Source organism: Hippichthys cyanospilos, chromosome 1, assembly GCF_059441005.1.
Source record: "Hippichthys cyanospilos isolate Australia breed blue-spotted pipefish chromosome 1, RoL_Hcya_1.0, whole genome shotgun sequence".
In the NCBI taxonomy this organism is placed as follows: domain Eukaryota; kingdom Metazoa; phylum Chordata; class Actinopteri; order Syngnathiformes; family Syngnathidae; genus Hippichthys; species Hippichthys cyanospilos.
Genome location: NC_142369.1, coordinates 217,165 through 235,864, shown reverse-complemented (window position 1 = coordinate 235,864; position 18,700 = coordinate 217,165). Strand labels below are relative to the sequence as shown.

At 61.6% G+C, this 18,700-nt stretch overlaps 2 protein-coding genes across 4 annotated transcripts in view; one reads left to right on the top strand and one right to left on the bottom strand.

Moving 5' to 3' along the window:
* Window positions 1-6,524, bottom strand: part of acox3 (acyl-CoA oxidase 3, pristanoyl) — a 68,319-nt gene extending 61,795 nt beyond the window's left edge. The window contains exon 1 of one of the 2 annotated variants that reach the window (XM_088432667.1): window positions 6,479-6,524. The gene's annotated coding sequence lies outside the window, so the exon portion shown is untranslated. The remainder of the gene's footprint in view (window positions 1-6,478) is intronic. The other variant, XM_088432693.1, reaches the window with a different exon arrangement.
* arhgef40 (Rho guanine nucleotide exchange factor 40) lies at window positions 1,713-17,064 on the top strand. 2 transcript variants are annotated; one of them, XM_088432624.1, is made up of 27 exons: window positions 1,713-1,760; window positions 2,129-2,402; window positions 3,701-3,790; window positions 3,930-4,037; window positions 4,733-5,018; window positions 5,089-6,139; window positions 6,280-6,458; window positions 6,592-6,732; window positions 6,810-6,921; window positions 6,986-7,079; window positions 7,150-7,239; window positions 8,542-8,658; window positions 9,012-9,110; window positions 9,182-9,333; window positions 11,078-11,216; window positions 11,520-11,639; window positions 11,802-11,993; window positions 12,058-12,507; window positions 12,576-12,898; window positions 12,995-13,244; window positions 13,313-13,402; window positions 13,986-14,195; window positions 14,303-14,479; window positions 14,846-15,026; window positions 15,667-15,756; window positions 15,846-15,943; window positions 16,699-17,064. In XM_088432624.1, exons 2-27 carry the CDS (start codon window positions 2,400-2,402, stop codon window positions 16,723-16,725), a joined length of 4,869 nt encoding a protein of 1,622 aa, XP_088288750.1. In that variant the 5' UTR covers window positions 1,713-1,760; window positions 2,129-2,399; the 3' UTR covers window positions 16,726-17,064. The 2 variants fall into 2 exon arrangements, with proteins under 2 accessions (XP_088288750.1, XP_088288741.1); XM_088432615.1 differs by lacking the exons at window positions 1,713-1,760; window positions 2,129-2,402 and adding an exon at window positions 2,875-3,482.
* The last annotated feature ends 1,636 nt before the right edge of the window (window positions 17,065-18,700 follow it).

Genomic DNA, 18,700 nt, shown 5'->3' with positions numbered 1-18,700 from the left:
CGCCTATGCAGATTAAGGTTTTTATTTTTTCATCGAGCCGCTTCCGATCGAGACGTCGGCGGGGTCGGGCACGGGCGCGAGCGTGATAACGATGGGGGTGGGGGGGTCGCAACGGTCAACCCCACCCTCAGGCGGATACAGCTCGGCTGCCGGCGCGCCTGGTCCGACCCGCTACGCCGCCGCGCGGCTGACCATCTCAACCGATCAAAGACGCCGAACCGATCGCATGTATTTGAAGGTGCCGGTGGATAAGCGGGCCCTCTATTGAAAAAGATTCATAAAAGTCGATCGATTCAAGTGTTGAATTGCCCGTCGTTGGGTCGGCGCGCGTCATCCGGGCGCCTGGCCCAACGCGAGGCTACGGTAGGTGACGGATGCCATTTTGGCCACTCGCGGGCGCCGCCGCCTTTTCCTTCACCAAACAGAGCCGACTTTCCGCCTGAGAAAACTTGAAGCGACCGGCGCCGCCGCGCGCTTCTCCGCCCGCCGTCCGGACTCAGCGTCTTTAACGAGCAATTTGAGACAAAGGGAGGTTAACTCTGGGAATGGCGAAAGGCGGGCCCGGCGCCCGGAAGCGCGGCCCTCCGCGCAGGTGACCTCGGCGTCGTCCGACCCCTCCGTAATCCTTGACAAGGGGGGGGGGGGGCGGCTTGGGGCCCTCGGCCGTGGAGAAAAGCGCCAAACTGCGCCGCGGACGTCAAGTCGAGGAAAGGCCGGTTGCAGTCGGGGAAGGCCGCCGGCCGTTTCGCTCGGCCAACCTGAAGCGTTTCCGTGCACTTTTTGAATTGAATGGTGGAAAAAAAACAAACGTTCCCTCGGGCGCTGATTTTTACCATTATTATCATATACTGTAGGTTTTTGATGTATCTGCTTTCATGTTCATATATGACGGGCGTTTCACAATAATTGCCTTTCCGGTCACTTGGCGTACTTATGTTTTCCGGTAACATTCCAATCAACGCCCGCGTAAATGACAGCGGCCTCGGACTTGACCGTATTTACCTCATTGATCAAAACAGCCGCCGAATCACAAGAAAAGTGTCAAACGGCAGCAACGCGGTCAAAAACGGTACTTCCGGTAGGTAGCGGAAGAGGCGCCACTTTGCCGCTCCCGTCCGGCGACTCCCTCTACTGGCCGTTCACAAACATCGCGTTTCATCACGACGAGAGTTGGTATGCTTTAGCCGCTAAAGTTTAGCGCTTTTGCAAGAGCGTTTTCTAGCGCGACGGAGACATATTTGCCTTGTTAAATGATGGCGCGAGTGAGTGACGCAACGAGGAGCGCGCGGGCGACCGGCGGGCGGCCGGGCCGGGCGAATCGCGCGCAGTGTCGTGATGGTCCTGCCGGATCCATCGAGGCTCAAGATTTCAACAGGTGCTCGGTGGTGCGTTGGGCGCCGGTTATTGAATGCCGGCGCACGAGTATCGTTCACCGTTTGAGACAGAGCCGAAGCCTTCGCCTCGCTCGGTCGCGTTTGGATTTTTGATTTGACATAAGTGGAGGGCAAGTTCTTGCACTTTCTCCGCGTTCGACGATGCCTTTGGAAAATCGGACAAGGGAGTTCCACTGTTTGGCACATACGTCGAATAATATTCTGCATTGAAAATGCCATTTGGCTTTATATACGCTTGGCTGAGTTCTGCGTCGGCGGGGTTACGTCAAATGACTCAGTTGACAGAAAGGAGTGTTGAATTGCCTTCGTTCCGCAACGGCTCACTGGAAAACGTTGGCGCGGCTCTCGCCCCGTTGAGAACTCACGGTAAGCTACTGCAAACACTCCGTAATAGTAGTGCAAAAGGTTGCAAATCCCCGGCCAAGCCACAGCGTCGTTTGCTGCCAAGTCGCAGCGCAGTCGCCCGCGTTGTCATTTGCGGCGGTGATATCGCAGTATGTTGTGAATGCGTCGTCGCCGTGAAAGTAACGTGTCCTCCGATAATTTACCGTGAAATCGCAGGGAAGTTTTTACAGTGTAGGACGACAAATTGTCCGACGGGAAAGCGCCTCGAGTCTCTCGCCCGGGTCAGGGCTGATTTTCGGACGACTCCGAAGATACCGTCCATCGCGGGCACGGCCAGCTCTCGTCCAAAAAGAAAGTGCTCAATTGTCCGCCGGTTGAGCTCCCTCTAGGACCGAGAGAGGAAAATTGGAGCGCGCGGCAACACTGTGGACCTCTTGTTGGCTGAGCGGGGGAGGGGACGGAGGAGTGGCGGCGGGACGCTCGGCTGAGTGCGGACGGTGCGGCTGGCGCAGTCCCGGACGGGGAAAAGCGCGCGAGACCACACCGGACCGGACCGGGCCAGGCCAGGCCAGACGGGGCGAGGCCAGAGGAAGGAGGACCGAAGATGCCCAGAGGAAACGGGAAAGGAGCCTTGGACTGACCGCGTCCGACCCCTCAGCCATGGTAAGACATCCGAGGAGGGCTCTGGCCGGTGGGGGGGGGGTTAGGGTTCGGGTTTGCTCCTCGCGTTGTCCGGTCGCCTTGTCCGTTCGCGGACAAAACACAAGAAGAAATGCGCGCCGCCCGAGCTCGGAGGGGAAAGAAGACAGACGGGAAGGGTTAGGGGGAAAAAACGGAGGAAAAAAAGACAGAGGGGAGAGGCCGGGCCGCTACGGACCCCGTCCCGCGTTTTGAAAGATTCTTTCGCGAGGCCGCTTTGCCCGCGAGCGGCTTCAGAGTAAAGGCGGCGGGGGAGGCGCGTTTGGCGACGTCCTTCGCGATGGGCGCAGGCGCGCGGACCCGGTCCGTTCCGCAACTCCGACGCGCGCTCTTGGCAGACAATCCGGCCGCTTGTCCCGGGCCCCTCCTTTCCCGTCATGCATCGGGGCCGATTCCAAACCAGTCCGCTTTTCCGACGGCGCTCCGTGCGCTTTGGCATTGCTCGGGACAAAAACCTCAAGTCCGCGGAGGCTCCGCACATCTGCTTCCCATCACGGCGCCTCGCCTTTCCCGGCGTCGGCGCTCCTCCTCCATTTCTTGCGCAGCAAAGTCTGTCTGAAAGGGTCTGACTCTCTTCTCCCTTTCGCTCCGTTCCATTTCTTTGCCGAGCGCGGCCGACGCCTCTCTTCGGCGTGCGGGAAAAGGAGCGGAAAAACGGCGCTGCGGACAAGTTTAGAAACCCCTACGCTTTGTTACCGCGGCGACCTTGGGACCCTTTGCGCCCGCCTTTCCTGCCCAGCTTGTCGAAAAGCACGCGGAGGAACTTCGCCGCATAACGCTCCGCGCCCGACTTGCGCATAACAGGAAGAGCGTGCGGCGCCATTCCAAGCCGCGGCGCTTGGAGATTCCCTCTGTTTCCAAAGCGGCTTCCCAGCGGTTCTGTTCCGAACCCGGAGCTTTGCGGGCAAGTGCCAGAAAGATGCGGCCGGCGCATCAAAAGTCCCTTTTTTGGCTCCCGCTCGTCCCTTTTCGGGTCGCTCAGGGCGACGGCGGAAGATGAAAGCCGGGCGGCGGACGTCGGACGGCGCGCGCGGCCGAGCGGAGGTAAGCGGGGGATGACGTTGCAGTCGGCGGGGACTGACTGACTCGCCGGGTTGGAGAAACGGTGCGGGATGTCGCCATGTCGACGGCAAAATAAACAGCTCCCGCGCGTGAGCCGCGTTGCCCGGCAGGCCGACGTTTGACACGCCCCGCAACGGGAAGCCAGAGGAGCCGATGTGCCGCCGCACTCGCTCGAGTCTTCTTCTTTTTGTCCCAATCAGGCTTCGGAGGCCATGGAAGACTGTGTGCAGGGGGCCCTCTCCTCGCTTTACCCGCCTTTTGAAAGCACCGCGCCGCCTCTGCTGTCTCAGGTGCGCATGCCTCTCCCGCCGTCTCTCTCTCTCTCTCTCTCTCTCTCTCTCTCTCTCTCTCTCTCTCTCTCTCTCTCTCTCGCACGCACGCGCCGGGCGGACCCCCACAGACGGAGCGCCGGCCTCGTCCTCCCCGCAGGTGTTCACCGTGCTGGAGTCCACATACCAGCAGGACAGCCTTCGCTACCTCCTGGACTACTTTGTACCCGCCAAGCACCTCCTCCACAAGCTCCAGCAGCACGCCTGCGTTAGTATGTCTTTTTCAAGGAAAGGAGCCGGGGGCGGGGACGGCCGTCCCGGGGAGCCGCCGTCCGGCCTGATTTCCGCACGGCTCTCCCGCGACACCCCTGGCCTATAAGCCCTAATGACGGCGATTGGGAGCTCGCCGACGAGCCCGTCCTTGGCGTCGTTACGCGAGAACGGGCCCGACAGGGGTTCCCCGGGACCGGACTTGATCACCCCTGGCTCCGAATCAATCCGTTCAAGTTGAGTTTGCGAGCGCACGTGTACGCACTTACTTTTGACACGTGCTTGCAAGGGGCTGTTTTTCCTTGTCGCTGAGCTGCGCTGAGACGGTGAGTCATGACGATAATTCCTTCCAGATGTGCGCGATGCAAAAAAAAAAAAAAAGAGTTGGCGAGCGAGACGGCTCAGTCTAATTCACACGCATGCGAAAGGGAAGCTGTCGGAAGATACTGACCGTAGCGGTGGCGTCGCGGGCGGGGAATGAAATGGATCGGCGTGACCACGTCACGTGAGGAAGCGAGGGCGATCGCCCGAGTCGTAACGGGCCGGAGTCCGGAGTCCGGCCGCAAAAGAAAAACGTTAACGGGCGTGAAAATAAAAAGGCAGGCGGACGAAACGGTCTGAGAGAAGCGGCGCTCGGACCGATGAGCTGACAGGCGACGGCTCAAGTTTCCCCTTCTACGTCTTCCTCTCCAGTCTCAGTACCTGGGCTGCCTCTTCCTCCACTCCGGCTGGCCGCTGTGTCTCGGGAACAAAGTGGTGGTGCAGCTCTCCACCCTGGACTGGAGGCTCCTGCGCGGCAATGACTTCTACTTGCAAGTGGTACCCTTCTCCGCTCGCTGTCCCCGCTTGGCCCTCAAGTGTCTGGCCCCCGGGGGGCGCACCGTTCAGGAAATCCTAGTGCCCGAGTCCCAGCATCCTCTTGTATTCACCAGCGAATGGCTGCACAGCATCAACAAAGAACGGGGCCACAGGAGGGAAGGTAACGCTCCCGTCGAGATCTCCAATCTATCCGGCGGTCCCTAGTAACTCGGCTCCTCCCGCCCACGTAGCGGGCGGCGGTCTGGACACCTGCTTGGTCAGCACCTGCGACGGCGTGCTGCGGCTCCCGTGGAAGGAGGTGGTCTACCCCCGATTCGTCCGCGACCCATCCGAGGAAGCCGGCCCGCCGTCCGACACCGAGGGTTACGCGTCCGAGGGTTTCCCCGAGGGGCGGGGCTCCCGGGGCCGGGCCGAGGAGGAAGAAGACGGGGGCGAAGATCACGGCTCGCCGCCGGACGGCTCGGCCTCTGAGCCCACGCTTCCGCGCCGGAGGCGCGGCGAAGACGGCCTCGGTCGGACCGGCGGACATCCCGCGCTCGACGGGGACTACGTGGAGCTGTTGGAGCCAAGGGGGGGGCCGGACGGCGGCGTCGACCCGAGGCACAGGTACTTGGAGATGCACGCGATATGCAAAACCAAGACGTTGCCACTTTGCGAGAGGGGTGAGGCCGTCAAAGCGCGGAGGGGAAAGCCGCTCGGATGCGGACAAATGGACGAGTTGGCAGGGGTCTGCGGCACACGCTCGAGTTTGGCCGCTTCCGAGGAGCCTGCGCTCATGCCCCGGCTCCCTTCGGGGCTGTCGCCGACGAGCGGGGGGAGCCGCGCGCTCCAGTATTTCGACCGCCGCGACGCGGACAGCGGCGCGGACAGCGGCGCGGACAGCGGCGCGGAGGGCCGAGAAACCCGGCCCTTCAAAGAGAGGCGGCCCGGCGTCGGCGGGGAGGGCGAGACCGGCAGGGCGGCGCGGCCGCAGAGGCGGGACTCCAAAGGCCTTCCCGCGCCGTCCCCCGACATTGTCGGACACGGCTTCGAGGGCCGCTCCGACCCGGGCTCGGACTCGGCGTTTGAGGCCACGGACAAAGCGCGCGGCGGCCACGGCGACGCCGCCGCACCGACGCGGGAATCCCCGGACGAAACTTTCGCCGCCGTGACGGAAAGCAATCGGGTGGCGGCGGACAGCCGTGACGCGACGGCCGACCGGATAAAGAGCGACGGTACGAAGAAGAATCGGGAACGTACCAGAGGAAAGGAAGCCAGGTCCTCCGGCTTCAGACCTGCAAGGTAGGCCCAACGTAATGGCAGCAACGCGTCAACATGTGATGATGCGGCGTGCAGGAACAGAACTTTTGTTCTGTTTGTTGCTAAAAGCTTGTGACCTGATGTGGCACGCGTTTTGTGAAAACTTTGTCCTTCGCTTCAAGGGGAAAGAGGAGGCCTCGGGGAGCCAAGGGCCGGGCCCGGTCCACCGCCCGCGCCTTTCGCGGGGCCTCCAAAGCGCAAGGGAAAGCCCCTCGTCATTCCGACTCCGCTTCCGGCGCTCCGGCGACGCCGCTCGCAGCCAAGTGCCCTTCGGACAGCTCGTCGGACGGCGACGGCGCAGGTGGGACGAAGCCCGATCCTCTCCTCTCCGCTCCTCTCCTCTCCTCTCCTCTCCTCTCCTCTCCTCTCCTCTCCTCTTCGTGCCCCTCCCCTCCCCTCCTCGCGAGTAAATGCCCCGCGTTGCGCCCGGACAGAGGCGGAATTTTTGGCCCCCCGCCGCAGCTCGTCGGCCGCCGCCAACGAAGAAGCCGACCCGGGGGACCCGTGCCGAGAGAGGCTTCTGCTCCGCCAATTAGACGCAGAGCTCCTCCGCTCGGGACAACTGCAGATGACGGGTATTGGCGCGGTCGGAAGAAACGGGCCCGGATCGGCTCGGTCCGTGGCTCGGCCGGGTCACCCATTCTGACCGCAGGTACGGTGGACAGACTGGGACGAGCGCTGGTCATAGCGGGGACGGGCGACTGCGGCGACTGCGGCGGCCGGGAGATGGCCCGCGTCCTGGCCTGCTACCACAGGATCACGCGGTAAGCTCTCGCCGTCCCTTGACGGTGGCCGGCGCCCGCCGCTCGACAAACTTTCCCCGCTCAGATCCGCGGCCAAGGAAAAAGGTCTGGCGCTGTTGATCGACGGCCGACGTTTGCCGCCGTCCTCGCTCTGCCTCGCGGCGCTCGGGTCGTTCCAGGTGAGAACCCGGGCGAGGGGCGTTTCCGGAGAAGAGCCAAATTTGCAGAATTTGGCGCGGTGCCTTCCAGCGCCTGGTTCCGAGCGGTCTCGGAGTCGTGCTGTTGTTGGTGGACGAGCAGCAGCGGCAGGGACCCTCCTTTGACCTGGAGGGGGTAGAGGTGAGCGGCGCTTTCCGCGTGGGCGTCTCCTCGCCTCTTACTCCGGAAGATGGGCCGTATGACGATACAGCGGGCCCCCGGTTTACGAACCCCCCGTTTTACGTATTTTTCATCTGACGACGTGGACCGCGGCGTTTTTTTTTTTTTTTTGGGCCCCCTCTTACGCACAAACCTTTGGTCTTACGAACCATCCGACACGCCGGTCAGTGTGTATGCACTATTTTTTTCGCTTTGCCGCGTCAAGAAAAACAACTTATCTCGCATGTCACGGAAATGCCGATATGCTATTGGTCGATTAAGGTGACGCTCGCGGTCTCAGTCACGGAGATGCCGATATGCTATTGGCCGGCGTCACGTCAATCGCGGAAATGCCGATATGCTATTGGCCGAACGCCCTCGTCTAGCCCGATGGCACGAGCCGGTCGGTGTGTTGCGAAGACTTTGCAAACTTTATCCGTTAGACGTGGCTTCTAAAATTGCCAGTGGCGGTAAAGGATGATGACCATAGAAACCAAGCGGGAGATAATAAAAAAATCCGAAGGAGGCGCACGCATAGTTACCCTTGCTCGTGAGTATGGCCGTAGCCGCTCGGCAAGAACCGCTCAAGAACAAGGAAGCTGTTACAGCAAGCAAGCCTTCTAAGGGCAAGACTTTCTTTGCCGGGGGACGGACCTCGGTCGACAACAAAATGGAGAGGCTTCTTCTATTATGGATTCAAGAGACGGAAATCGCCGGTGACGTGTTCTCGTTTAAGAAAAAAAAACATCAATTCTGCGGGTTGGTCTCTGCTCCCCTCCGCCTCCACCCAGCTCAAGTCACGTCGGCCCGTAGGTAAATGTCCTTTTTAATTTGTGAGTTGATGTTATTTAATTTAACTGTACGGTAGATTGTTACTCATTTTTAATATGTGTATAAAGTCGTGATGTTTTCACCAAAGCTTTTTGCACGCATTCGCTAATTAACATGGGTTTGGATTGCCCGTCATACGGCCGATTCCGGTGACGAGCCCAGCCGCTGAACGGATTAAGTTCGTAACACGGGGGCCCGCCGTATAGCGAAATGCGGCGAGTAAAGAACCGGAGACCTGGGAACTTTTTCTCGGTGGCAGGCGGATTTATTTTTGCCTAGCGCACCTTCTACGTATGCGTCGCAGTCGAGCCGAGCCGAGCCGAGCGCTTGGAGCTCGGCGCCGACGAGAAACGTGAATCGCCAGGTTATCAACGAGGGGGGGGGGGCTCGTTCGGACTTTCGGGGAAAGGGCGTCGTCTTCCTCCCTTTCCCTTTGCGCGCTGTCGCCGGCAGGTCCACGTGGCGCGAGGGACGGCGGTCCTGGAGCGGTTCGTGGATAGGCAGCAGCTGCCCGCCGAGATGGGAGGCCACTTCAGCCACCGCCATTCGGACTGGCTCTCCTTCCGACTGGTGAGACGAGCGCGCTCCGCTTCCCTCCGGCGCGGGGCTTCGGGAATGCCCTTTCGGGCCAAGAGTCCAACTGAAAGTTTGTGTTGTGGGGAGGCTCCGTCGGCGTTGCTTTCTCGATTCCGGCAAGCGTACGTCCGCTATCCTAATCCCCGGCGGCCGTCCGAAGGCACCCGTTCCTTCCTCGTGACCGGCAATCAAAGGCGGACGCGTCAAACGCACGGCGAGGACCGAACCGACGTCGGTCACCATTGATTTGATAGCAACGGAGCGACAGAAGCGCCGCCGCGCGTCTCGGAACCGGGTCGGGAAAGGAAAGCGCTCGGCGCGCTCACCCGCCTCCTTTTCTCGTTTAGAGCTTGGAGAGCCTGAGCGAGCGCTGCGAGAGCGCTCTGCGTCTGCTGGGAGAAGCGCTGCGGTCCATGGAGGCCGAGCCGACGCCGGACAACATCAAGGTGAGCGTCTCGGCGACGCCCGCCCGCCCGCCTGCCCGCCCGCGCCCCGACCTGACCGCCGCTTCCCCCAGGAGGTCGCGGCCAGCGCCGAAAAGCACCGGCGCCTCATGGCCGCCGTCCTCGCCGACGGCCGCTTGTCCGAGCTCCGGCGAGAGGGCGGGGCCTGGCTAGCGGGATTGAGCAACAGTGCGTGCGGCCTGGCCCGCACGTCGCCCGATTGCAGGTAACCGCGGCTCTTTTTGCCCCTTTGGACTTTCCGCCCCGCTAGATTTCCAGCGAGTCCGGACCCCGCTCGAGGCGAGGCGCCTTGATGTCTCCGCCGCATTTCTTTCACGAGGTGACCCCCCCAAAGGCGCCCGCGGGCCGAGACACGGGGACCAAAACTGCATTGACGACGTTCCGCGCGTCAAACATGGTCAAACGGGAAACTTGATGAAGATTTCAAAGAGTAGAAACGGAAGAAACACAAGTAACTTGACCAAACGGCGGCTCTTTTCAGCCCGGAAGCACATCGGGGTCGATATTTAGCCCAGCGTCTTAATGCGGCTTTGCTACGTCGGCTTTGAACTCTGGCCTACGGACCCGAGTCCGCAGACCCGAGGAGCCTAATCCCTACCGGATTTATTTCGAGTCACCTCATTTTTAAGGCATCGGCGACTCAAATCTCGGAGCCGCTCGAAGACCGGCAGCGGAATACTTTTCCGATCTATTCTCGAGCTGACTGGGGGGGCCGGCGTAATATGTTGTCATCCGTTTGCGGTGGTCGGAAGACAAGCTGCACAGGGACGTTTTAGTGACCGATTTGATGTGATTGCCAAAAGTAGCTCCGCCCACATATAAAGCGCTCTCCCGAGAAGCCAGGCGTTCGTTAAGAAGGTCTCACCGGAATAGCGAAATGTCCGTTTTATTTTCTCCACAAGGGGGTGCAAATTCCCCAAGCGAGAATAAAAACGAGAGTTTTTATTCAAGTGGGTGGGGTGGGCAAGTTACTTCGAAACCGTAATGCATTATTCGTGGCTTATTACTGCCCTTTCAAGGTCATTTGCAATGCGATGAATACAACATGACTGTATTTGAAGTGTGAGGCACGACGCCGTCGTCGCGTGACTTTTACACGCCGCATTGTTACTCTCACCAACATAACCGGAAATACGGATTTGCCATTTAAGCTCGGTACGCTCATCAAACATCCGGTGCAAATCATCTCGCCCGTATCGCACTGCAAACCTCGAAGGACGAGACGCAAAATCTTTTGTTGTATTTCCGTCCCTTTGGGCGCTCGGGGCGGAGACAGTTCGGCGATTTCGACGTCGACGCTCCGATTCGAGTGCGGTCGGCTACGTCGGGGCCAGGCGCTCCAAAAAGAAACGCTCCCGGCGGGGCTCGCGTCAGCGGCCGGCCCACGTCCTGGTTATCGCCCTCGACCGAGCGTTTCGCTTTCTGTACTTTCTGCGTGCTTCCTCTTGGTACGCGTGGCCCGCAACTATTTATCCGGCGAAACCGGGCGTTAGCTCGCCCTGACGTTATTGCCAGTTGCGACGGGCGCATCTGCTGCGTACGCCGGTCCCCCCGCCTCTTGAGGTGGATGCGGCATCCCTGAGCCAGAGCGCTTTCTTTTATCCTCTGCGTCTTTTCTGATGGCTAGCTTCACCTGACTACGGCAAGCCTCTGAGGACCGCCGCTCTTTGGCCACGCGGACAGCTCCTTAGCAGTCTATTCCGTTCTTCCTGCCTTTTCCTGCGGCCGAGTACGTCCGGCTTGCGGTCCGGAAAGCTGACCTCGCGGCGTTTTTGGCGAGCTTAGTGGGGAAAAAAACCCCGGGCGCTTTCACCTCGCTTTGACTTTTCATACGAGCGACCGCTATCGCCGGCGGGCCGGCGCCAACGTTGTTTGTTTCTATCCAGAATTATGAAAAGCATCCAAAGTTGTCCCTCAGCTGCCCCGACCTAAAGCGCGTGCCCCCACAGAGCCGCGTTCGCCGCCGCCTCCAAACTCTACGACGGCGTTGACGACGCCCTCCATCGGCTGGTGCGAGTATCCAACCGGAGGGCTCGCGACCTGGACGCGCTGGGCCGACTGGCCGGCCTGGTGGACACGCTGGAAAAGGTGAGCCGCTCCACGGGGGCCGTTCGGCGGGGCGCTCGGCTCTGGCGCCGGCCGGGTCGCCGCCGTCCCGCCCGCTTTCCGGCTTTCCCCCCCCCGACGCAGCGGGCCGGAATAATCCGTTCGTCGGAACCCCGCCGATGATCTTTTGAATAAGCCGTCGGCGGGGGAATCCCGGAAAACAGTCCCGCGGGGACCGAGACGCGACACCGACCCCCGGGGACCGAGACGCGACACCGACCCCCGGGGACCGAGACGGGACACCCCCGCTCTAACCGGCGCCGACGGGCACTTTGAACTTTGCAGTGTGACGAGGAGATGGAGCGGGTGCGGTCGCGGGCGCGCGCCTTCAAAGAGCCGTCCCTCTCGCTGAGCAGACTGTCGCTGCAGCAGCACGAGTTCAAACAGTTGCGGGAAACGGCAAATGTGAGAAGTTGCCCTTCTTTTCCTTTCTTATCGGGCGGCCTCTTCCCAGGGCTAGGTTTAGGGCTTTCCGTCAGCCCGGGGATTTTGTTTGGGACCTATCCCGCCGGCTTGGGCGCTCCGGCGTCACAGAGCGGCAGTGCGAATAATGCCCTTTGGTTTCAGGAGCTGCACGGCCAGACGCTGTCTGCGCTCAGCGACCTGGAGACTTGGAAGGAGTCGGACTGGCCGGGGCTCGCCGCCATCCGGGCCCAGCTCCCTCTGTTCAGGGAGCGTCTGAGGGACGTGTCTCAATGTCTGTCTGACCGCCGGACCGCCTTGGACTCCACGCAGCGACTGCTGTCTACTCTGACCGAGGTGATCGCGGCAGAGCTAGGTAGATCCCGGTGCGGCGGCCCTGACCTTCCCCCTTTCCCTTCAGGCCTCCCAGTGGTGCGACGAAGTGTCCTCCGCCTCCCCCGTCTGCCCCCTCGCCTCCCTGCCCCCTATTCCGCCGTCCCGCTTCCAGGACGCTCGCTCGTTGGCCGTGGACCTGGGCGGCGGGCCGCTGCTGGATCTCTGGAGCAGCACGGTGGAGCGCTACCAGCAGACCGTGGCGCAGGTGAAGCCGCGCTTCCTGCAGTCCGAGCGAGCCCAAAACCAGGGCCAGACCAAGGCCAAGGCGCCCGTGGCCGCCAGCCAGTGGGACCCGGAGGGAGAGGGCGAGCGGGAGACGGGAGCCAGGGGAGGCGAGGTCGGCCTGCAGTCGTGGGGCTCGCTGGCGTCACTCTTCAGACCGCAGACCTGCTCCACTCTCAAGATAGGAGAGGAGAGGGGGGGCAAAAGAGAGGGCCCCGGAGGAAAGTTCCTGCAGAACCTTTTGAAGAAGAGCGTGAGCGCCGTCCATTTTGCGCTTCTCGCCGCGCCTCGGCATTCTTGACCACCGCCGTCTCCCCTCAGCCGGCGGAGGCGCCGGCGCCTTCCAAGCCCCCGAGGAAGAGACACCCCAGCTTCGACCTGCAGGCCCTCCTGGCTCCCCGCAGAGGTGCCGGCGACCTCAAAGCCGGCGAGTGCCGCACTTCCCCCAAGTCCTGGCTGGGCCTGCGGGCCCTTCAGCCGGAGCCGCCGATCGGCGCCGGAGGAGGAGGGGGGGTGCTGATCAGGGGGGTGGAGGTCAGCAGCAAGGAGGTGGTGGACCACACGGGCTCCCCGCGCCAACACGTGCTGCTGGGCAGGACCGAAAGGGAAACGGGGACGGAACGGGCCGGCTCCGCGGCTCAGAGGTAACCGGCACCGCCGCCGCCGCCGCCCCCCTTTTCCCCTTCCCTTCGGCCCGCTGATCTTTTGCTCCTCCGCGGTGGCTCCACTGACCCTCGCAGCAAACTCTACCTGCTGTGGTGCGGGATGCTGAGCGGCGAGCGGCAGTACGTGGCCCTTCTCAAGGGGGTTCAGGAGACCTACGTCCCACTGCTGGAGCTCTCGGACGCGCCGGCCTCCATTCGGGGCAAGGCCGACGCCTTCTTTCCCTGCTGGGCCGCCCTCAGCGCCTTCCACTCGCAGGAGCTTCTGCCCGCCATGGAGGACGCGCTGGTGCAAAGTTTGCTGCGGCGGGACTGCTTCAGTAAATTTGTGAGTGAAAAGTCCCCGGAAGCGACTTTCCCACCGGCTCAATGTGTCCCGCTCCATTTCGATCGCAGCGGGAACAATTTCTGCGTTATTCCGACTACATCCGGAGCAAGCCGGAACCGGATTCTCCGCTGGTCGCGCAAGCGGCCGACTTCTTCGAGGTGAGTCACCGTTGATCGGTGCTGGGAAAGTTCCCTTTCTACGTTATTCCGTTCAAGGTTTGCTCGAAAAAGAAGCCGTTCGCTTCAAAGTGACGTTGAGCGACTTCGCGATTCTTTCTTTCGTTGACTCAAATTGTTACCCTCAGTGCACTTGCCTGTCGAGTCGCCGCTTGCAGCCGGCTGCGGCTTTTACCCTCCGCTCGCGAAAAAATGCGTCGATTCGTTTTTCCCTTTTCAGTAAGGGATCCCGATAAAAACGGGACTGTCGTCCTTCACGCGCAAGCACGAACACCGACCGGAAGTGCGGATTAGTCTGACGTGGGTAATCGCGGTCATCCGGTCTCGCCCTTGTTACGCAAGACTCCTGGCCATGTCTTTAAAAAGGAGTACCCCGCCGTCCGCACTGCATACGCGAGCACGGCGGCCGGCCGCGTCTGGGGGAAGTTGCGGTCGGCGGCCTCGCCGTATCACCTAAGCGGACGTATCCGTCCGCCGCGATTATGAGCCGGCGTGCTCGTAGGTCTCCTTGATCGGTGGAAAAGCGCTGACCGACCCGCTCCCTCCTGTCTCCCCGCCCGACCAGTCCAAAGCGCCGGCCGCCGCCTCGCCCCTGTCGCCCCTGCGCTTCCCTCAGTGCCTGCAGGCGCCGCTGCGGAGGCTGGAGCAGTACTGCCGGGCCCTGGAGGAGTTGGGGGGCATCGACCCCGGCTCCGATTCCGCCCTCTCCGTCTTGAGACACGTCCGGCAGCGCGGCGAGGACCTGAGGGTCAGCGACCTGATGGCGGAGTGTCCGGTGAGCGCGCCCGTCGCGACACTTCTCCGACATATGTAGTCTCGCGTCCTCATAATGTCTCGGCTCCGCCGCGCCTCTCTTGGCTGAGCTGCGGTCTTGCGCATCAGATTCCCGTGGCGGAGCGCGGCGAGCTGGTGCGCCAGGGCGAGCTGACGGTGTGCGGCGGCACCCGGCGGAAGCACTTGGGCGTCAGGAGGGTTTTCCTCTACCAAAACGCCATCATCTTCACCAAACAGAAGAGCGGACCGGGACGCTTGGCCTACAGCTACAAGCACAGCATCAAGGTGCGACTCGCTCTCGCTCGGTAGACCGGCACAATGATCCGGGGCCGCTGATCCGGGGGTTTTCATATTCGCGTCTTCCGCCGCACCCCGGCCGGCGTTAGAATCGGGTGCGTCGGAGGACCCAAACATGGAAAAGGTGCGGGGCCGGGTGCCGGCCCCCCGGGATCGGCTTCGGACACCTCCGCCAGCCGGCGCTTCTCGCCCCCATCTCCCGTCGCCTCGTTTTCCCCAGTCGCTAAGGCCTACGCCGACGGGCGTCCGGCGCAAAGTTGGCCTCGCGTCCGGCTTTTGACTTTGCGTCCCGCGCGGGAGCGGAAAGAAAAAATGCGCCTGTGGATTAACGGGCGGTTTTACTGTCGGGCGCAGACGGCCGACATGGGCCTGACGCAGAGCGTGGGCCAGGACGGCCTCAAGTTTGAAGTTTGGACGCGGCAGGCCCCGCGGCTGAGGGACTGCGTCACGCTGCGGGCTCGGGACAGAGAGCAGCGCAAGGCCTGGACCCGGGACGTGGCCGGCCTTCTCTGGACGCACGCCATCAACAGCACGGGTGAGCGGCGCGCCGGGATCGAGCCTCGCTTTCCGGCCGGGAGCTCTCCGGCCTCCTTCCTTCCCTAACCCTAACGCCGGATTGTCACCCCGAAAAGCGGACTTGGAGGCGGTCACGTGTCCGACCGCCCCTCCGATGTCCAACGCTAGTGATTTTAAGCACTCCGTATTGGTGACGGGGCTAACCTTGTCAATTTCACCAAAATATTGGGAAATTTGCCCCCCCGCCCCCGCAAAAGCCAATGTCCGGGCGGCTGCGGACCAACGCCACGCCAGGGACAATCGATTGACCGTCTTGCGCCAGGCCTAAAGCAGGCTCCAACCCCGGATCTCGGTCTCGGGAGGCGGCTTTCGCGCGACGACGCCTTTCAAGTAACGGTACAAGCGCTTAAAAAATGACAAGCCGTAAATGAGCGGTCGTTGGTCAATTTCGGAAAGAAAATCGGCTCCATCGACTCGATCGGTAGTTTTCAGCGCGTACGTCGCACACGCGGATCTTTCCTCTCCAAGGAGCGAAACAGAAAAATAGCAATCCCCCACTTTAGTGGTCCGGGTCTTCCTTCACGCCGCGAGCCGAGTCCCTCTCGCGGCGCTCGCCCTCCGCTTCTTTCCGCTGACGGCGTCAACCTTCCCACATCCAGAGTTGTGCCTGAAGGAGTCGCTGTGCGTGGGCGTGTCCAGCAAGCTGCTGCTGGACGCCAGCGGAAGTCAGACGTCCGACTCGGAGAGAGGTGAGGGCCGCCCCCGCGCGCCGTCCCGCGCGCCGTCCCGCGCTCCGTCCCGCGCTCCGTCCCACCCCTGCGTCTCTGGCGCCCCTCAGGGCACAGCGGCCGCTCAGACCCCTCGTCCGTCGGCAGCCGCAAGGAGGGGGGGGGCTCCCCGGCTTCGACGAGGGGCGCCCGGAGGAGCTCCGCCGAGGTGGGCCCTTCCCGAGCAGCCGACTTTACTCGCGCGGGGGCGCCCGGACTAACCCGGGGCTCTTGTAGCCTGGTCCCGGAGGGCCGCCGGCCCAGATCTTTAAATATCTCCTCGCTCCAAGACGCGGAGATGGCGAAGCGGCCTCGGCAGACCTTGCCGATTGTCCGGTCTTTCCGATTTTGGGGGGCGGCAGATGTACCAAAGATCCAGGGCCGCCATTGACGGCCCTCTAAAAGGCGCGATCCCGGCAATTCTCTTTTTCCTTGACGCCATGCAAATGTGAGCCGCGACCCTTCCAAGCGCATATTTGGGTTTTCGAAAACCCGAGTGAGACCCGGGGCGACTCCTTTTTCCAAGCCAAACGTGTGCTCGTGCAAACACGGGTTCCCACCTTGGAAGGAGCCGCGGCTTTGTCTTTCCGCTCACGCAAAAAATCCGGGACCGCGTCGACGGTATCCGCCCGACTACTTCCGTTTTGCGGTATTCGAAACTCAAAGGTCGGCTGCGCGGATGGGATTTTCATTTGGATTCAAAATGACAAGGAGCGAAGTGGAGAATTTCCGTTGCGGACGCTTTTCCTTCATGAGACCCTCCTAGGAGTGCATATGACCCACTGTAAAGAAAGCGACATTTTCAAAGAAAGCCTGCGGAATCGAATCCCGGTTATTGGGAATCCTTGACGCTGCGCGTTCACACTGTGTGTGTGTGTGCGTGTGTGTGCGTGCGTGCGTGCGTGGGTACACCATCCTCTGCAGGGTCCGTCTCCCTCCACCGCTGTGTGACGCTTCTCGCGGGTCCATCCGAGCAGCGCTTCAGTTTCCCCCAAAGCCGACGGCGACGTCTCCACCCGGACCTCCCGAAGTCACGCGCCCTCCTCCGAGGCAAAACCTGGCCGGCGTCCCGAGAACCCGCGGCCTCCCGATGAGAATCGGAGGTTGGCGCGCCATTTGCCGGCCGCCGTTTCAAACGCCGCCCACCGGAAGCCGCGTCTTTACTCGCAACTTGCACAAGCGGCAAAGGACTCTTTGCGTCTTGCTGCCTGGATTTGGGCTCTCTTCTGTTTTGGGATGTCTCACATTCCTACACACTTTTCCTGGACATTAAAACTGGATGCCAGTTAACTCTTGTGCGTGCGTGCGTGCGTGCGTGCGTGCGTGAACACATTCCAGAGCGATGGAGGGATGCCAACGTAGTTAGCATTTACACTGGACCCCCTGTTTACGACATTCCCGGCTTGTGTTTTTTTTTGTCCCTTCTCAACGCCATTTTTTTCGAGTTACGACAAAAACTCCTCCTCCAACATGGCGGTCAGTGCGCGCGCGTGACTGCGAGTCGCTCCGCGCTCGTATCTCTATACGCTCGTCATCGCCCAGATCACTAGAATGCTGGTCCGCGATCGGTCGGCGTCACGGAAGCGCTCAAATGACGGTGCGCTATTGCTCGGCATCACGGTTTCCAAAACCGCAAAGCTGTTTGCCTACGAGTGCTTACGTATTTACATGTTTATAGTGCATTTTCGTGCTTAATCCAAAGTTGAATTGGTCAGTCCCAAGATTGCCGGAGATAGTCAAGAAATACCAAGAAGGCTAAGCTAGGCTAGGCTAGGCTACCCTCACTAGAGAATATGGCCATAAGGTAAATCCTTTCTATACTTTTTCCATTTATGAAGTTATTTCATTGAGCACATGTACATTCTATTTAAGTAGCGCTCACTATACTGTTTTGATCGCAATTTTGAACACGCATGTACAATTTGGGCGTTCTAACCCGGGGTTTTACACGCATTTGCTATTTAACATACTGTAGGTTGGGATCGCCCGCCGCACGGCCAATTGGCGTCACCATCCCGACCGCGGAAAGGATTCATCTAAAGCCAGGGCCCGCTGCATAGCAAGAAGGATGACGGGACCGTCCCTGGGGACAACGGAGGAAGGGATCGATCTCCTTGCTGTTAGTACTGAGGGTCATCATCTCTAGAATGGCGGCGCCTGCGTCGGAAAGAGGAGGCGGCCGTGGCAACCGGGCCGACGGGAACGATACAGGAGGCGACGTGGCGAGTCGTTCGTGGCCCTTTCCGCGCCTCGCGACCTTGGGGAAAGGACGCTCCCGGCAGGGCTTTTCCACCCGGGTCCCGGAGGCGCACGACCGAAATGACGGGGACGCTCGTCCGGCTTCCGCAGACCTCGCTGGATGTCCCGTCGTTTCCTTTCACCCGGGCCCTCTGGGACCGGGGATGAAAACCCCCGCCCTCCTCGGGTTCGACCGTCCGAAAAACGGTGAACATCCTCGGTGGGATGGGTGCGAAGGTGCCAAGTGGGGGACGGGCCCGTGCACCCGTGCGCTCGCACCCGTGCGCTCGCACCCGTGCGCTCGCACCCGTGCGCTCGCACCCGTGCGCTCGCACCCGTGCGCTCGCACCCGTGCGCTCGCACCCGTGCACTCGCACACGTGCTTTGCGACGTCTTCTTCGCGAAGCTTCTTCCTCAGCTACTTCCAGGCGGGGGCCGGGTCTCGGTTGCCCGCGGGCGATCCATCCAACGTCGGGAGGAGCGGGCCCTCCGCCGGAAGTCTCGTGGCCCGCGCCTTCCTAAATGCGGGGTCCGGCGTCAGAGTAGGCCGGGACTGACCACCCACGCGGGCAGAAGAGAGCTTTTGTATGTCGGCACGGCGGCGGATAACCCATCTTCACTCTCGCCCGTAGCGAACGGTCGCTCGCGCCGACATGGCGGCGCGTCCTCTCCGAGGACGACCGGCAAA